Source organism: Leucoraja erinacea, chromosome 13, assembly GCF_028641065.1.
Source record: "Leucoraja erinacea ecotype New England chromosome 13, Leri_hhj_1, whole genome shotgun sequence".
Classification (NCBI taxonomy): domain Eukaryota; kingdom Metazoa; phylum Chordata; class Chondrichthyes; order Rajiformes; family Rajidae; genus Leucoraja; species Leucoraja erinaceus.
In genome coordinates, this window is record NC_073389.1 from 10,701,618 (window position 1) to 10,720,186 (window position 18,569).

Below are 18,569 nucleotides of genomic sequence, written 5' to 3' on the forward strand. Positions count from 1 at the left end.
GCTCTGGGCCATGTGCTGCAGGATGGAATTAATGCAGATGGGTGTCCAATGTCAAGGATGTGAAGGGCCGAATGGTCTATTTCTAACATGGTTTACTCTTAATAGAGATTTAAGATGTACTTGTTGACCTTACTGTACACACTTCTACAGATACGGTGTTCTGCTCAGTATGCTTATAACCAGCAGGTCACAAAACATAACAATCAATGATATTCATCTGTGATGTCATAGTGCAGCATTCAGCCATGCATTTGCTCCATATTTTGCAACTCAAATTAATTTTCTTCACAACATCAATGAGTCTGAGGAAGGGTCTCGACCCAAAACATCACCCATAACTTCTCTCCAGAGATGCTGGCTGTCCCGCTGAGTTACTCCAGCTTTGTGTGTCTATCGTCGGTTTAAACCAGCATCTACAGTTCCTTCTTACACATCAATGGGACAATATGCATTCAGCGCAAAGAATAATAACAACACGAGTTGCACTGTACACCCACACACATGCTCAGTTACATAATGTAATTGGGAGAAGCACTTGGCTACAGTAACAAAAACATAAATTTACTAGTGTGAATGAGTTTTTTGCAAAAAACTTTCTTTAAAGTAAAAAACTCTTGTTCTACTTAAATCTTTCTTTAAGTTCTGGAGAAATGCAATGCACAACACAGGTTATGCAACAATATATATTATTTAAACAGTTTGGATTTATTCTTACCAAAGATTGTTTAGAATCTTTCTTGAAATGTTAAAATAAAACGTATACAATGCTGCTCACTCCCCCTTTCGCATCTCCTTGGGTACCATGTTTGCCGAGGGTGCATCCGTAGTTTGAGAGAAGATAGACACAATAAACTGGAGAAACTTAGCAGGTCAGGTAGCATCTCTGGAGAAAAGGAATAGATGACGTTTTGGTTCAAGACCCTTCTGACTGAGAGTCAGGGGGAAAGGGGAACCAGAGATATAGATGGCACATAGACAAATGAATGAAAGATATGCAAAAAGCAATGACGTTTGATAGGTGGTTTTACTGAGAAAAAAAGATTCCGCGGGATTTTGCAGGATTGATGCTGAGATGATCTGTCTGAGGGTAGGGGTACACATAACGAAGGAGCGGTTTCAGAAGTAGTTAGTCACCTAGATAAAACAGTGGTGATACTACTGTTCTCAGAGGGAAGTGAATCTTTGGATTTTTTTACTGTGGAGGTTCAAAGCTGAGATGGTCAGTTTAATTTGGAGAAATCAGTGATCACAGGGATCAGACAGCAAAATGGAATAGCGACCCAGATCAACCATGTTGAATACTAGGCAGACTCGAGACCTTTTTCCAGCTCTTCCTTAATGTTCCTGTATCTCAGAGAACCAGGCCCGTGAAGAAACTGTTACGTGTGCCATGCCACGATCCGTAAGCACAGCGCAGAACACAAAGTGCTGCAAGTACCTCAACAGGTCCGACAGCATCTCTGGAAAACATGGATAAGCGACATTTCGCGTCGGAACCCTTCTTCAGACCCGAACCGTTGCCTATTCATGTTCTCCACAGTTGTGTAGGAAGGAACTGCCCAAAGATAAGATACAAAATGCTGGAGTAACTCAGCGGAACAGGCAGCATCTCTGAGTTGCTCCAGCCCTTAGTTCTACGCATGATGTCAGCATCTGTAGTTCCTTGTCTCTCCATTAGGATGCGGTGCAATCCGGCGCTTCGGCCAATTTTAGCTAGATAACCCGCTGAATGACTCCAACTATTTGTGTTTAACTTGTGTCGGCAGGTTAATGCCGTGGGCCTCTTCGGATGTTCCCCGACCGTGATGTTCACCGGGTGCAGCAATTTAGCACCAGCGCATTCGCCAGGACAGCACATGGAACGCAGCCCGGGGAGCGCCTGCACGCACTGTCGCGTGGCAGCGCTGCGACCCCGTGACGTCAGTACGGCGGGATCTGCTCTGTCCTTTCATTGGATGTGTGTTGCAGCGGCTGGTGATTCCGGGTGCCGGTGAAGGTGAGCACACATGTGGTACTGAGTTGGTGTGTGTCTCGGTGTAGGGTTTGCGTGTGCGTGTGCGTGTAGGTGTAGGGTTTGCGTGTGTGTGTAGTTGTGTAGGTGTAGGGTTTGTGTTGTGTGTAGGTGTAGGGTTTGTGTGTGTAGGTGTAGGGTTTGCCTGTGTGGGTGGGTGTAGGGTTTGTGTGTGTAGGTGTAGGGTTTGCGTGTGTGTGTAGGTGTAGGGTTTGCCTGTGTGTGTTGGTGTAGGGTTTGTGTGTGTGTGTGTGTTGCTGTGTGTGTTGGTGTAGGGTTTGCCTGTGTGTAGGTGTAGGGTTTGTGTGTGTGTTGGTGTAGGTGTTTTGTGTGTGTGTTGGTGTAGGGTTTGTGTGTGTGTGTGTGGGTGTAGGGTTTGTGTGTGTGTGGGTGTAGGGTTTGCCTGTGTGTTGTTGTAGGGTTTGCCTGTGTGTTGTTGTAGGGTTTGCCTGTGTGTTGTTGTAGGGTTTGCCTGTGTGTTGGTGTAGGGGTTTGCGTGTGTGGTGGTGCGGGGTTTGCGTGTGTGTTGGTGTAGGGTTTGCCTGTGCGTTGGTGCAGGGTTTGCCTGTGTGTTGGTGCAGGGTTTGTGTTTGCTGGTGCTGTGTTGGTGTTCTGTTTTGGGTTTGTGTGCTGTGTTGGTGGTTTGTGTGCTGTGTTTGTATTGTGTGTGTTGTGCTGTATATGTGTACTGTGTTTGTGTTATGCTGTGTGTGTGTTGTGGGAGCTGCACTTACGTTGGCAGGGTATGCGCGGTCACCGGCAGCATTTAAAAAGACTGTTTTAATTATTAGCATCTCCCTCCTCCTTCCTTCATTCGCTCAGTTTTATTTGGAGCATGTTGGTGGTTGTGGGCACCCGCCTTTCGCAGCGTGGATTGGGTGAATGAATTTGTGGGAAGGAACTGCAGATGTTGGTTTACACCGAAGTTATAAAGCCACCTTCTTTAGAGACCGTGACCCTTTACTGTCAAGATTCTTTTTCAGACCTATTCCTTTTCTCCAGAGTTGCTGCCTGACCCGCCGAGTTACTCCAGCATTTTGTGTCTATCTGGGTGAATGAATCTGCTCATTGACTAAAGACAGTACTTCTCCAGTTCGACAGCAAAGAGCGTACGTCATCATTGACTGCCCAGAAAACAATAGTGTGATAGGAAAGTGTGGTTTTTAAAGCCTTGTGATGAAAGTGTCACTTAAAAAAAAACATTGATTTAAAAATAATTATCCTCGCAAGTTTGCCACGTTGCACGTCTGTAACCTCCGGTCCTGAATTGTACCAAAGATTTTTGTGCTTTACCATTTCTTGACTATAGCAAATTTAGTTTAGAGCCATCTTGGGGAACGGCTGCTAACCAGCAGCCGTCTGTTTAAATCACTTTTTTTTGAAGTTTTTAGTAAGTCCTGTGCTCCGTCCGTTGGAGAAATTGACTTTTTAATGTGGGGGGTAGAGGGTAATTATACTTCTAGGTCCCTACCTGGTCGCTGAGGCAGCTTTTTCTCCGGGCTGCCATGTCGACCCGTCCTCGTGGCCTACCAGCGGGCGTGGAGCGCCGTTTCCTGGCGGGGACCGCCCAGCACCTCAGCTGGAGCGCTATCGTGGAGCGGAGCGGGCGATGCCTTGCCTGGGTCGCCACGCTGGATCAACGCGCTGGAGCTCCGGTGAGCTGTGACCGCCGAGATCAACACCTCCGGGCTGTGGGTCTGCGGAGCGGAGCTGGCGGCGCCGACTCTAACATCGGGAGCCTGGGAGCTCCAACCCGGCGCGGCCTTCTCGGCTTTGGAAGCCGTGGTCCCCAGCTAGGAAGCGGCCGTTCTAGGTGGCCCAGCCGCTGAGAGGACTCTCCTGATGCCGGGGCAACACCACCCGGCCAGAACGGCCAGGAACATCGGGCCTCCATAGAGGCAATAGCGGTGGCCTCAATAGGCCTGACTTTGGGTGAACTGGGGATGGGGACTGGACATTGTGCCTTCCCCCACAGTGGTAACCACTGTGGGGGGATGATTTTTTCTTGTGTGTAAGTTAATATGTTAGTCTGTGTACAAGGTGGCTGTCGGAAGGGAGAGTGGACACTGGCGCGCTTTAGCTGCCGCTGCTCTCTCTTTCACATTGTGTTTTTTGATTTTTTGTCTTTGGAGCGATTTCTGTCTTTAATTTGTGTATTGGTGATGTCCTTATTATTTATTTTACTCCGACTATATATTTTTTTTGTCTTCTGTTAATTTTGTTGTAAGGTGTCCTTGAGACTCTGAAAGGCGCCCGAAAATAAAATTTAATATTATTATTATTATACAGCGTGGAAACAGGCCCTTCGACCCATTGAGTCCACGTCGACAGCGATCCCCACACAATAACGCACTAGGGACAATTTACAATTATACCAAGACAATTAACCTACAAACCTGTACATCATTGGAGTGTGGGAGGAAACCGGATCACCCGGAGAAAACCCACACAGTTTTAATTTTATATTAACATTTTAATAGGTTAGGTTTATTGTTGCCACATATACTGAGGTATAGTGAAAAGCTTTGTTTTGCTTGCTATTCAATCAAATCAGATAATACTGTACATAAATACAATCAAGCCAAACCCAAGTACAATGGGTAGAGCAAAGGGACAGTGTGCAGAATATAGTTCTCAGTGTTGAAGCGCACCAGTTTGAGGGATGTTGTTTGCAATGCGGTCGAGATGAAACTGACAGTAGCTTTTGGAAGGACTATTCAGAATGTTTATAACAGGGGTTTCTGTATCTTCTGCCTGTTGGGAGTGGGAAGAAGAAGGAATGGCCAGGGTTGGAGAAGTTTTGATTATGTTAGCTGCTTTTCTGAGGCAGAATGAATTGTAGATGGAGTGGGATTCTAGAATATATCCACGATTCTCCATGGTTTCTTGCGGTCTAGGACAGAGCTGTGTCCAAAACCAACATATGATTCACCCTGACAGTATGCTTTCAATTGTGCAAGAGTCATTGGCGACATGTTGACTTTTCCTTGGTCTCCTGAGCATGACTTCTTGGCTGTCAGTGCAATGTAGGTGGTCCACGACTGATCCTTGGTAATATTTATGCCAAGGACGTGAAACTCTCAACCATTTCAACTTCGGCACCATAGATACTGATTGGCGCAGGTACTCCATCTGTGCCTGAAGTTGATAACTAGCTCCTCAGTCTTGCTAAAGGGGCTGTCCCACTGTACGAGCAAATTTAAGAGTTCTCCCGAGTTTCCCCTGATTCGAACTCGGAGAATTACGGTAATAGCCGCTCGTAGGTACTCGGGGCTCTCGTGGACATATTTCAACATGTTGAAAAATCTTCACGAGTCTTCACGAGCTTACCGCGTTTCCCGAGTACCTGCCGTTAGCGTTATGAGCCGCTAAGAGACGTCCCGAGCTCTGACGTACCCGCTACGTACATTCTACGTGCTTACCACGAGTTCGATTTTTTTTAAACTCGGGAGAGCTCTTGAATTAGCTTGTACAGTGGGACAGCCCCTTAATATTGAGGGAGAGATTGTTGTCCTGACACAGTGTTACTAAGTTCTCAATCTCCTTGTCATTCGCCTCATCACTGTTCATGATCCGGCCCACCACCACTGTGGTGTCATTTATAATCTTGTAGATGGTGTTAGTGTGAATTCTGCTACAGTCATGAGTGTACTGGGAGAATAGTAGGGGACTAAGTATGCATCCTTTCAGGCCACCGGTGTCGAGAATTATTGTGGAAAATGTGTTGTCACCTAACCTTACTGATGGTGTTCTATAAGTTAGGTAGTCGAAAATCCGGTGGCAAAGGTTTAGGAGTGTGGAGATGAGTTTGACTGGGATTATAGTGATGAAGGCGAAGCTATAGTCGATAACTATGAGTATGACGTAGATATCCTTGTTGTCTACATGTTCCAGAAATATAGAAACCTGAGTGGAGGTCTTTTTCACACAGAGGGCTGTGTGTGTACAGATGAAGGTGCCAGAGGAACTCGTTGAGAGAGGTACAATGATAACATTTAAAAGGCATTTGGACAGGTACATAGAAATGGCTTAGAGGGATATTGGCCAAATATGACTTGCTTAGAGGGTACATCTTTGTCAGCATGGATGAGTTGGGCAGAAGGGCCTGTTTCCATGCTACTTGACTCCATTACTTAGCAGGTCAGTTAGCAGCTGCGGAAAGAGAAACAAGTTAATTTTTCAGGTCTGAGACCCTTCATCAGAGATTGCCTGTCCTGCTGAACAGTTTTCAACCTGAAACATTGACTTTGTTTCTCCATCTGTAGATGGTATCTCGACAGTTGAGTACTTCCAGCACTTTCTGCTTTTGGGTAAGGATGAAGTGACAAGGATTACAGTTCAAGACATCAGCCAGCTTACATTCATAGAAGAGGTAAATCAGGAAATAATGTTAAGACCATGTAATATATAAGCTTGTTGAAACAAATAATTTGGAGGATTATTCTTTCTTAGGGCATTAACAATTCCTTTATTATCTTTCCCATTGAAATCTTTAAAATCCAAGCAGTTCCATGCTTCCCAATGACTGTTTCCAGAATTATCCTTTCTTTTCATGTTCAGTAATGTCATGTCTGAGAAACTGCAATAGTTTGTCTTGTTTCAATATTTTTTTCTCTTATGTGGTCAATGAGCAGTTTTATCTCTCTTTGTTTCACTAAGTCGGAAGTGATGGAGTATTGACTTTGGTAGCTTCAATAATGGAATTCTTGTGTACTTGCTTGTGTTCTCAGATTAATACTATTGCTGTGTTACCATAGACCTGGGGACATGTAACAAAAATAGAATGACTGAACATAGAATTGATGATTAGAATGAAAAATAAGTTAAATATGATAATCAGTCTGAAGAAGGGTCTCGACTCGAAATGTCGCCCATTCACTCTCTCCAGATATGCTACCTCACCCGCTGAGTTACTCCAGCATTTTGTGCCTTCCTTCGATTTTACTAGCATCCACAGTTCTTTCTTACACATTAAATATGGATAAACTAGCCAGAGGAAAAAGGGAAATATAAACAGAAGAAAAATATTAAAACGTGTTGGCCATTGAGATTGTGTAAGTTTTTAAAAGTGAAGGAAGGAAATTTGAAAACCTTCATTTGGGAGGCAATAAATAGGTCCTACACAGATTGCACACTGAATCGGTGATTGGCTTCAAATTGGAGAATGTGCTTTGCAAATGAGGTTTGTATAATATAAGGTACATTCGATTCTTTCAGACTAAATGATGAGGAAAACTCACAGATCCACATGCCAGCCACAGACCCTGTTGCCTTCAGGGCATTGTCATGATCTGAGTGATAGCACTTTCTAATTGGAGTGGGTCAATTTCAAGAAATTGCCAGGCAGCAGAAGTTTACTTGAAATCTGAGCATGGTGTGTCTGGTGTGGTTTTCTTGTATGGCAGCACAGAAAATGCTTCTATTCCAGGATGCTTGTGTACTTGACTCCATTCCCAGTGTACAGATACACGATAAAGGGAATAACGTGACTAACGTTTAATATAAGAAAAGCCAGTAATGTCCAATCAAAGATAGTCTGAGGCTCTACAATGCCTCAATGCTGAGCATCTCCATGTCTTTTGGCTCCATACAACAATTCTCACCCTTTCTCAGAAATGCTGATGGATGATAACCAAGTAGAAAAAGATGCATGAAAATAACCTTGAATACCATTTCTTTATTTCACAGAAGCTGCAACGGAGTTGCTTGATTTTCAACTATACAGGCCTCTGATAGCCACAGATATAGCAGTGAACTTGCTTACAATAAGCGGTCAACCAGTTGGAAGTTTTAGTAGAAAAGATGAAATTAATCTTCTCCAGCGTGGTGAATGGATGCCGTCACGGCAAATTGATTGAAGTAGGACGGAAAGGCAGTAAAAGCCTCGATATTCCTGGTTGCCTGCTTTATACCCGGACAGGCACTGCTCCACATCTAACCCATGACACACTCAGCCTCATAGAAGGAGTTCCTGAACCTGTGCATCTGACATTATCAACGCTGTACGTGCAAGTATAAAACTTTATTTTATCCTTGGGTGTAATGCGGTGCCGGGTTGTGTGCAGAAATTCTTATATCTCCGTTTCAGAATAGAAACTCTATTCTAAATTCTGTGTTGGCCCAGAGTGGTGTAAAAAGCAGCTCCTTTGAACAGTTTCACGGTCACACCAGGACATTGATGTATGTGATTATGGTGTTTAATCTGCCAAAGTTATACTGCCAATTGTTTCCTGTACTGGTCACATTGACAGCATGGAAACAGTCCCTTAATCATTCTCTTCCAGTACCTACCTCTCCTCCATGTTGGCAAACTGTCCTTGCTCCATTCTAACTACTGAGTTACAACACACAGTGGCTCCTCTCCCACTCCCGCACCATTGTTGCTGTAGGTCGCCAACGTTTGTTTGCTATTCTGCGGCATTTACACTCACGATTCACAACATTATGTTCCACAAGGAATCTGACAACCTTCAGCTCCAAGGTACACAAAAATGCTGGAGAAACTCAGCGGGTGCAGCAACATCTATGGAGCGAAGGAAATAGGCGACGTTTCGGGCCGAAATCCTTCTTCAGAATCTGGTCTGAAGAAGGTCTGAAAAAGGGTTTCGGCCCGAAAACGTCGCCTATTTCCTTTGCTCCGTGGATGCTGCTGCACCCGCTGAGTTTCTCCAGCATTTTTGTGTAGCTTCGATCTTCCAGCATCTGCAGTTCCTTCTTCAACCTTCAGCTCCATCTTGTCACTGGCTCGCTTGTTCCATCATCATCTCTGACAGTCTTATTCTGCGCAGAAACCTCTTCCAGCCAAATATTGGGAAGACCCAGACCATCAACATAAAATCCTCCTTGGCATATGCTTTGGAACTGGTTGGTCATCCTGTCCAACAGGAGCTAATTACCTGTGTCCAGTTTGGGTCAAGTTTCAAAATTATAGATCCTATTGAGTGGCTTGATATAAATAAATGCACTAAAGCACATTATCTCTTAGAGCTCAACTTCTTGTGTATGGTGTGCACAGCTAAAGTTGTAGGTCAACTTGTTCTATTTGATCTATTTGTTTGTGCACGTCGGGTTAATTGTATGAGTCGAAACAGGGTGGATCACGTGAAGGTTTCAATCTCCCACCCCAGAGCTCAACTGATTTTAGCTCAGTCAGGTTTGAGACAAACTATAAGGCTACAGATTAACGTGGCTACATTTTCATATTCTACTTGGGGACCTCTGGTACTCTTTTATGAGCCCTGTTTCTTTCTCTCCCCCCCCCCCCCCCTCCTTTCCCTGTGTTTTCTTAGTGCTGAGCATCACGAAGTTCTGGAAGAATATAAAGAAGGCATTGGAAAATTCATAGGTATTTATTGTGGTTTGTATTTAAGTACGGGCATTGGACAATTGCAATTCATCCCATGTTATCTACACGTTTCTTATAGGCAATGTTACACCTACCTTTATGTTAATTAATTGTAACATTACAGCCAGAGGGTATATTAATCCTGATTTGGTGTAGTCAAATCTTGCATTGAATAATTGGGTCCAATTTATTTATCTATGACAAATTGAATGTGAACGCCGGCAAGAAAAGATAGAAATAATGTTGAAAATCTAAAATAAAGAGAAGCGAACTGTCTTAATACTATTGCAGCATTGCGCTTGCTAATGTACTGTTGCTACAAGTCCTCCTTGTTTAACAGACTGATGCAACATGGAATCGGGCCCTATAGCCTACCAACTTTACGCCAAACACCATGCACTCATCTATGTTTGTGTAAAATTTGTATAGAAGTTATGTTTTTGTGTTGTCAGAGTCTGTGTGCCTGCGATGCTTCTGCAAGAAAGTTTTTCGTTGTACCTGTACTGTACCTGTGTATCTGCCAATTAAAACTCCATTGCACTTTTCTTCCATTAATCCTGTTTTCTTCTCCCCCTCATTCCCATCAACACTTGCCCAGATTCAAACATTCCTTGGACAGCATAGCAGAGCAGCTGTTAGACATGCTGCCTCACAGCACCAGAGGCTCGGTTTTGACCTTGGGTGCTGTCTGGTTGGAGATTGCGCCTTCTCCCTGTGATTGTGTGGCTTTCCTCTCAGTGTCCCGGTTTCCTCCCGCAACTCAACGATGTGTGTGTTTGTAGGTAAATTGGCCCCTGTGAATTTCCCCCGGTGTGTAGCGAGTGGATGAGATTCAGATGGGAAAAAAAGCTGTAGATCAGAAATTTGAGAACGGAAAATGCAAGAAATACTATCAGGTTCGACAGCATCAGTGGAAATCGAAATGGTTACCTTCCATTGATCTTTAACAGGACATTAACACAGTTTCACCCTCCATAAATGCTGCCTGATTTGTTGAGTATATTCATCACTTTCTGTTTTATATGATTTACATTGTCTTAGAATTTAGCCTGTTTAAATTCAAATGCCATTAATGCTTTTGTGCAGAGACCGTTCCGCATTATTCATACTTCCACTGAATTATGAAACAAGTGTTTATCATTCTGGTTTATCACAGGCATGCCAGACTCGCTTATTTACTGTGCTCAGAATGACCCAGCTAGTCCATGTCCATCAGGATACAACACAAACAAAGTAAGTTAATTACAAGCTCCATAGATGCTGCTGAACCCGCTGAGTTTCTCCAGCAATTTTGTGTATCTACGTTAATTACAAGTGCAGGTACAGAGTTTAAAATGTGTTTGCAGGCATTCCTCTTGCTTTGCTTTTTAATTTGATTTTGCTTGGCTGTCAGGAGAAGGGACAGCAGATTGTGGAATCTGGAGCAACAGACAATCAATCTGCTGGAGGAACTCAGCAGGTCAGGCAGCATCTGCACGGGTGAGGAGGTTAATCCAGAATGTTCAGAACATTAGTTCAGAACAACCCAGAACATTAACAACTTTCCTCCTGCTGATGGTGCTTGGCCCACTGAGTTCCTCCAGCAGATTGTTTTTTTTCTTGTTATTCTTCGCATTTATTTTAATTTTAAGAGCCAGTCGTGATTGCAAAAATCTTGGAATCTGTATCCTTGCATGTTAACAGCCAGTACCACAGGGCTGCTAACATTGGGAGTGGGAAATTGCGAGAGACCTAGCCCGAGGTAGCATATTAGGAGCTTTTGCATTTTTCAGCTCTTAAACATCGCATCTGAATCTGTTTCCATCTGATTACGCTCCTTGAGGATGTTCATCTACGTATTCAATTAATAAAACAATGAGATTGGGGCATTTCTATTCAACCTGTCAAAGGAATTTGGGGGGTGGGGAGGGGGTTAGAAATAGTCAATGAAGTAAAAAAACATAATAGTTGAATGGCAAATGACAATCGTGCTACCTTCCCAATATTTAACTGAAGGAAATAATGGGTTATCGGGGCTGTATGTTGTGACAGACAGCCTGACACCTTGCATGTCATTTTAATATTACACTTATCCCATCCCCTGGATATTCCGCATTAATAAATTAATGTTTTGTCAACTTATTATAAATCAGGCTAATTACAAATCAATAACATTAGCCAACTCCGAAACACGACGCGCTGAGCATTGGGATACGGACATCAGGCCTCAGTCCCCCGCTCACATCTGGTAGTGCGCTCCGTCTGACCATTTTTGAAAATGGGGGCACTGAGCGATCACTGATCACTGGCCTTGTGGGGTACCCGGTGAGGGCGTGGAGCGCCCGAATAGGGGGAGGGGGGTGTCCGCCCTCCCATGGTAGGGACTTTTTGCAATTTGATGCATTAAAATCATGTTTTAGTGTATTGTAGAACTATGATTTCAATGTTTTTTGTTTGAAGTATTTTTAAGAGGTAACTTGTTATGGGGTACCTTTTTCCACACGAAGGGTGTTGGGTATATGGAACAAGCTGCCAGGGGAGGTAGTTGAGGCAGGGACTATCCCATCATTTGAGGAACAGTTAGACTGATGCATGGATAGGACAGGTTTGGACATGGACTAAAAGCAGGTAGTATAGCTGGGACATGTTGGCGGGTGTGGGCACGTTGGGCCGAAGGGCCTGTTTTCATACTGTATCACTCTATGACTGCATTATACCTCCACCATGCATGGATGCTTCAAAATCAAGTGGTCAAGTTTTATTGCCATATACTCAAGCATAGAAACACAGAAAATAGGTGCAGGATTAGGCCATTTGGCCCTTCCAGCCAGCACTGCCATTCATCCAAAATTAGTTCCTCTTTCCTTTTTTTCCCCCATATCCCTTGATTTTGCTAGCCCCAAGAACTAAATGTAACTTTCTCTTGAAACCATCTAGTGAATTGTCCTAGCAATTGTCCTAGCAACCCAACACCCAAGCAATCGTTCCAGGTGCGACAGAGGTTTACCTGCATCTCCTCCAACCTCATCTATTGCATCCGCTGCTCTAGATGTCAGCAGATCTATATCGGTGAGACCAAGCCGAGGTTGGGCGATCGTTTCACCGAACACCTCCGCTCGGTCCGCAATAACCAAGCTGACCTCCCGGTGGCTCAGCACTTCAAGTCCCCCTCCCACTCCATCTCCGACCTCTCTGTCCTGGGTCTCCTCCATGGCCACAGCGAGCAGCACCGGAAATTGGAGGAACAGCACCTCGTATTCCGTTTGGGGAGTCTGCATCCTGGGGGCATGAACATCGAATTCTCCCAATTTTGTTAGTCCTTGCTGTCTCCTCCCCTTCCTCAGTCCCCCTGCTGTCTCCCATCCCCCAGCCTTCGGGCTCCTCCTCCTTTTTCCTTTCTTGTCCCCGCCCCCGATCAGTCTGAAGAAGGGTTTCGGCCCGAAACGTTGCCTATTTCCTTCGCTCCATAGATGCTGCTGCACCCGCTGAGTTTCTCCAGCTTTTTTGTGTACCTTCGATTCTCCAGCATCTGCAGTTCCTTCTTAAACACTAGTGAATTGTCCTCCATTGCCTTCTGTGGCAGAGAATTCCACAGATTCACGACTTTCTGGGTGAAGATAGTTTGTCTTCATCTCAGTCATAAATGGCCTATCCCTTTTTCTTATACTGTGTGACCCCTGGTTCTGAACATTTTTCCTGCAGTTACATTAAGTGAAAATCTAGCAGGCAAGCAGGATGCTTTCTCCAACCACCTCATTTGAAGGCCACTATCTTCCACCGCTTCTACCCAGTGCTTGGTACCTACTTCCAGCAGGCACTGGTTGTCCTCCGGGATTCACTGAGCCACAGCCTGGTCCATGCCGGTCACCAAGGCGAATTCGGCAAAGACTCATGGCAGCGGCGCAATGCCTCCGATGGCCCGGACCTCTTGCACTGAGGATGCTGCATGGCCGGAGCTGCAGCAAGCGCCTCGCCAGCCCCGTAAACACTCGCCAGCCCTGGCTCCCCGTCCGCATCTGTCCCCGCCTCTGCTTCTGCTTCCATCCCTCCCTCCGCCCCATCTCTCCAACACCCGCGGCCCATGCAGTTGATATCAGTTTTGAAATTCTCATTGATCACAGAATTTCTCACGACAGGGCATGAGAAATTCTGTGATCTGCGTGAGAATGTGGCGAGATGCATCACGCTCAACGCGTGAGAGTTAGGAGCTCTGCAGTACCACTTCCTCCATTTTTTTGAACCAAAGTAATTAGGGTTTCTGTATATGCGGGTAGATTTACCTCTCACAATAGTTTCAAGTTTGGTGCCACAGTTGAGAGGCAAATGTAATTTGCATATTTGCCTTCAATATGCCTGGTGAGAAAGAAGATTCAAGCAGGACACTGGCTCCGGGACACCGTGTTGTAGCTGCAGTTTTTCACTTGTTCTGAGCTGATCTCAACAAGACTCTACCTCTGGTTACTGTCAGTCTCCAGACTTATCAGTGAATATTGACAGTCTTTGATGTTGAATATTGAAGAATGAATGAAGCACTATCACCCCCTATTGCTTTCTGTCCAAATAAGAATTGCTTCAAGAAAATGTTAGAACTTACAATTCTCGTGTTGGTTTTAAACCCCTCCTGAACACCCAATATCTGCATCCTTCAGTCTACAATATTCAAAGATAACTAGGCTTCTCCATTTCTGGCATGTCCTCAACTTTAATCAATGTCTCTTTTGGAACTCTGCTTTTAGCTGCCTAAACTCTTGAATGCCTGCCCTATATATCGGTGACATCTTCTACTTGTGTTTCTCTCATTTAAGATTCTCCTTAAAGCTCATTGTGGCCAAGTCTGTCCTTATACTATGTGGCTTAGTACTGGTTTTATGATAATATTCCTGCAAGTTATCTTGAGACATTTTGTTTCATTTAAAGGTACTACAGAAATGTAAGTTGTTATAGAAAGCTATTGTGGAAGAATGAAAATTGGAGCCATTGAATTGCCGATCTGATAATACGGTGTCGTTGATTAATTAATTGTGTTGTTGATGTTCGTGCAACATAGCCATTTGAGATTTGCCCGAGTCTAAAATTAAAGCCTGACCAGTGCTAGAGGACTTTTTTAGTCCCATGCTCAATCCAAACCACAGTTTCTTTCTGCAAGGTTCAGATAATCAGGTTCTCTGGTGTAAAACAATGAACCTTATTGGGTTCATTTGTATTGTTAAATATCATTGCTTTTTATTTAAATCTTATAAGAAATCAGTTTTTATGCTTGGTGTCTCAAAGGTCTAATGACTCTTTATTCCATTTGAAAAGACGGTTTCCGTGTGGGGCGGAGGTGGTCGAATTGAGCTAACTTTGACAAAATTCATGGCAATACAACAAGCCTTCAAACCTGACTGGTACCATTGCATGGCAGATGGAGAGCCTCTTCCTCCAGGATCGTCAAGGAAGAGGATAAATAAATCAGTGGACCGAACTCTGGGCTTTCTGGATGAATGTCTCAAGGTGCATCAGAATTCGGAGGTAAAGACATTCATTTACTTGACTCCAGAATTGATAGCGTTATCCTCTGAGCAACAAATTAAACAGGTTGGGTACATACTCTGGCGTTTGTTAGAAGGGAAGGTGATCTTATTGAAACATGCAATGTCCTGTCAGGACTCAACAAGAATGGATGTTGAGAGGCTGCTTCTTCTAATGTGGGTTATCTAGAGCAAGGAGCATAGTCTCAAAGTAAAGGGTCACCAATATAATGTTTTCCAAAATGGATGCTCAGATGGAGAAATAGAGGGAAGCCCGTTCAAAAATGATATCGGGTGTAATCCTTGAAAGAGAAAAGCAAAAGAATGCACGGAAAGAACATAATCTGTAATAAAATATTGTAGGATTATGCAGTATTATTGAGATTGAGTGAGACCAAGATTATAGAGGGATTTAAGAATAAGTTATATGGTTTTGTATGAGATGGGGCCATTGAGATCCAAGAACACAAAGCTGATTGGTAAGTTGGAATAGAAGCAGCAGAGTTTGATTGTTAATTGATGGAGGATTGAAAGCGAGCATGATTTCTTCTGGCATCATGCCCAAGTAACAATACATGTATGGTCGCGTCTGAGAGTGTAGAAGATTGGCAAGGTTCATGAAGATTGTGGGAAGATGGCATCGGGGAGATTTGATTGTGAAGACCAGTAATTTCTGGTAAAGCCAAAGATACTGATTTGTAAAATTTAGGGGTCATAATGGTCTTGGAAGATGCAGTTTTGATTGCAATCAAATGAAAAGGAAGAAACATTCTGCAGGTAGAATCAGGGATTAAGAATATTCAAAAGGTCATAATTTAATTTGGTTTGTCCCATATAATTATTATTATTATTTTTTTTTTTGATTGCTTTATTGCGTGGTTATTATTTTTACTCATGTTTTATGTCTTTTAATTTATTGTTGTATTTCATATGTAATTTTTGCGCTTTATGTGAGCTGTTATGTTATGTTCTGTTATGTTGTCTGTTTATGATGTCTTGTTTATTCTTCTGTACAGCACTTTGGTCAACATTGGTTGTCTTAAAGTGCTTAACAAATAAAATTGGATTGGATATACACTTATGGAGATTTTTTTTAATCTGATGAATATGGATGGGAAGTGCTCCACTTTGTTCTCAGGGAGAAGGCTGAAACTCATTATTCCATAATCCATATCACCAAAGGAAGTTGTCTTCTAGTATAATGCCCAAGTAACCATGTGTGAACCATCACAGTGCATAATGTCAGCCAGTGTGATCATGGAAATGCCATGTCCAACCCAGTACATTTGTGTGTCGCTACTTGTAGTTTGGGGAGCACAGAATAGAAAACAAGAGCAGAAATATAGAAGGGAAATTTATAATATGACTTCTGACATCACAGTGCAGCAAATCTTTAGGAGCTTGAGGCGAAGATGAACAAATCAAAAGAAGCATTAACATCAAACTTTTAAAGTAATTTAAGATAGACACAAAATGTTGGAGTAACTCAGCGGGACAGGTAGCATCTCTGGAGAGAAGGAATGGGTGACATTTTGGGTCGAGGCCCTTCTTCAGACTGAAGAATTTAAAGTAAGTAAGTACAAATGAATGTTGGAATATTTAATTGAATTGCAATACTATCAACCCAAGTTGTGCAGTTATAAATTGTAGTTAACATCTGATGGGTTTGGTTGATGCTCAGGTGCTGAAGGACGCTGAAATTTTTGGAGTCATAGAAGGAGGAGACATACTGGAGGAGAGGCTGAGGTCAGCCAGGGAGACCATGAAGCGGCCAGTCGGAGGGTTCTTATTGGATGGTTTGCAGGGAGAGAGCATGACTGATGATCTGAAACTGGATTTAATCTCCTCAGTCACAGGAGAGCTGCCTGTAGACAAACCAAGGTAAAATATGACTGTTGCTGTGCCTTTGTTAAACCTCTACTAGTATGCAGTCACTTCTGTCACCACTTCTCTTATTCAAAAGCTTCCTGTAACATCTAGCCCAGCAAATAACTATTGCACTATCATCATTCCTAGGACAAAGATATTTTCTTAATTCATTAAACGCCGCATCCACTCGGAATCCAAAGTCGGAAATTTACTGATCCATTCCATTATTTAACCTATAAGGTGACATTTAAAAGTTAGGTTCCATGTAGGAAACTGTTTTGGACCTATAACAAAATGATTTTCATAAATCATCTTCATAGCAAAGTCTTCTGCGATGCTTCATAAATGTGTTATGTTGAAATCAAACTGATGAACTGGAGATAACCAAAAGATTATAAGGAGCATCTCAAAGGTGGAGAGGTACTATGGTTCAGGAAAAGACTTGCAGAACTTAGGCAACTAAAGGGCCTGTCCCACTTTTGTGACCTTTACAGGCGACTGCTGGCACCTGTGATAGGTCGCTGAAATTTTCAACATGTTGAAAATTCAGCGGCGTCCAGAAAGACTCTTTGGAGACCTCCCACGACCATAGGAGACCTCTCATGACCATATAGGCTGTATGGTCGTGAGAGGTGTCCTACGGTAGTGAGAGGTCACCTGTGACATGTCGCCAGGGGTTGCCTGTATGGTCGTGAGGTCTCCAATGGTCGTAAGAGGTCTCCAAAGAGTCATAGCGTCTTTCTGGTTGCCACCAATTTTTCAACATTTTGACATTTTCGGCAACCTATCAAGGGTGCCGGCAGTCACCTGTAAAGGTCACGTAAGTGGGACAGGCCCTAAAAGGCACTGTTGCCAAAATGCAGAGGGCTTTAGATAGCACAAAATAAAATATGGGTTAAAGGGATGGTTAGAATCTACAGTGTAGGAAGGAACTGCAGATTCTGGTTTAAACCGAAGATAGACATAAAAAAAGCTGGAGTAACTCAGCAGGTCAGATCGCATCTCTGGAGAAAAGGAATAATGACGTTTCAGGTCGAGACCCTCCTTTAAACTTCTTCTGTAGAAGTGTCTCGACCTGAAACGTCACATTCCTTTTCTCTAGAGGGTATCTGACCCACTGAGTTACTCCAGCTTTTTGTGTCTATCATTGGATTTTACAGTATGGGTAAGACTTTTAATGTTCATTAATTGGAGGGCAATGTAGCTTGCCAGCTCTGTGGTGATGTCAGTAGTCAGGACATGGTACTACTTAGGTTTGATGTATCAAAGCTTTGCAAGTTTACAGAGAGGTGTGCAAATGGTGGGGAGAGGCAGGAGTAGATTGGAATAGTTAACAAAGCAATAAAACGGCTGTGGGTGAGAGTTGAAGCAGAAGACCATCTGCGTGGGATATTGAGCAGCATGGCGATGGAAATAGGCAGTCTTAATGATGACGTGGATATATGTTCTGAAGCTCATCTTGGGGTCAAATATGCTAGGGAATACAATGGAATGTCTGACTATGAAATGGAGATCATAGCACAGGCTAAGACAGTGGTTTTGCAATATTCGGGCACATATATTCCTCTCTATCCTGTATGCCAACACCACTGGATCTACTGCCGCAGGGGCCGCGGAACGATTTTGTAAGTGGGTGGGGGCTGAGCGATCACTGATCACCAGCCTCTGGGGTACCCGGTGAGGGTGGCACAATTATTTTGTTGTTGTTGCTCGACTTCCAAAAACTGGGGGATAATACAGGCCATCCCCCAATTCAAAAAGTGGGGGGGATATACCCCCATCTCCCCCCCCCTTCTCTCTCATTCTCCCTCGCCGACTCTCTCCCGACTCTCTCACTCCCTCTCCCTCTCGGGCC

The 18,569-nt window shown here is 43.7% G+C and overlaps 1 protein-coding gene across 3 annotated transcripts in view; it reads left to right on the plus strand.

Annotated features, from left to right (window-relative positions):
- Positions 1 to 737: 737 nt before the first annotated feature.
- Positions 738 to 18,569, plus strand: part of qtrt2 (queuine tRNA-ribosyltransferase accessory subunit 2) — a 29,639-nt gene continuing 11,807 nt past the window's right edge. Inside the window, exons 1-6 of one of the 3 annotated variants that reach the window (XM_055644440.1) lie at positions 738 to 1,996; positions 7,700 to 8,013; positions 9,301 to 9,356; positions 10,513 to 10,589; positions 14,637 to 14,846; positions 16,527 to 16,726. In XM_055644440.1, coding sequence (XP_055500415.1) covers positions 7,814 to 8,013; positions 9,301 to 9,356; positions 10,513 to 10,589; positions 14,637 to 14,846; positions 16,527 to 16,726 — 743 coding nt within the window. In that variant the 5' untranslated portion in view covers positions 738 to 1,996; positions 7,700 to 7,813. Of the gene's footprint in view, positions 1,997 to 5,616; positions 6,384 to 7,699; positions 8,014 to 9,300; positions 9,357 to 10,512; positions 10,590 to 14,636; positions 14,847 to 16,526; positions 16,727 to 18,569 lie in introns of those variants that run through there. The other 2 variants (XM_055644438.1, XM_055644439.1) reach the window with 2 other exon arrangements.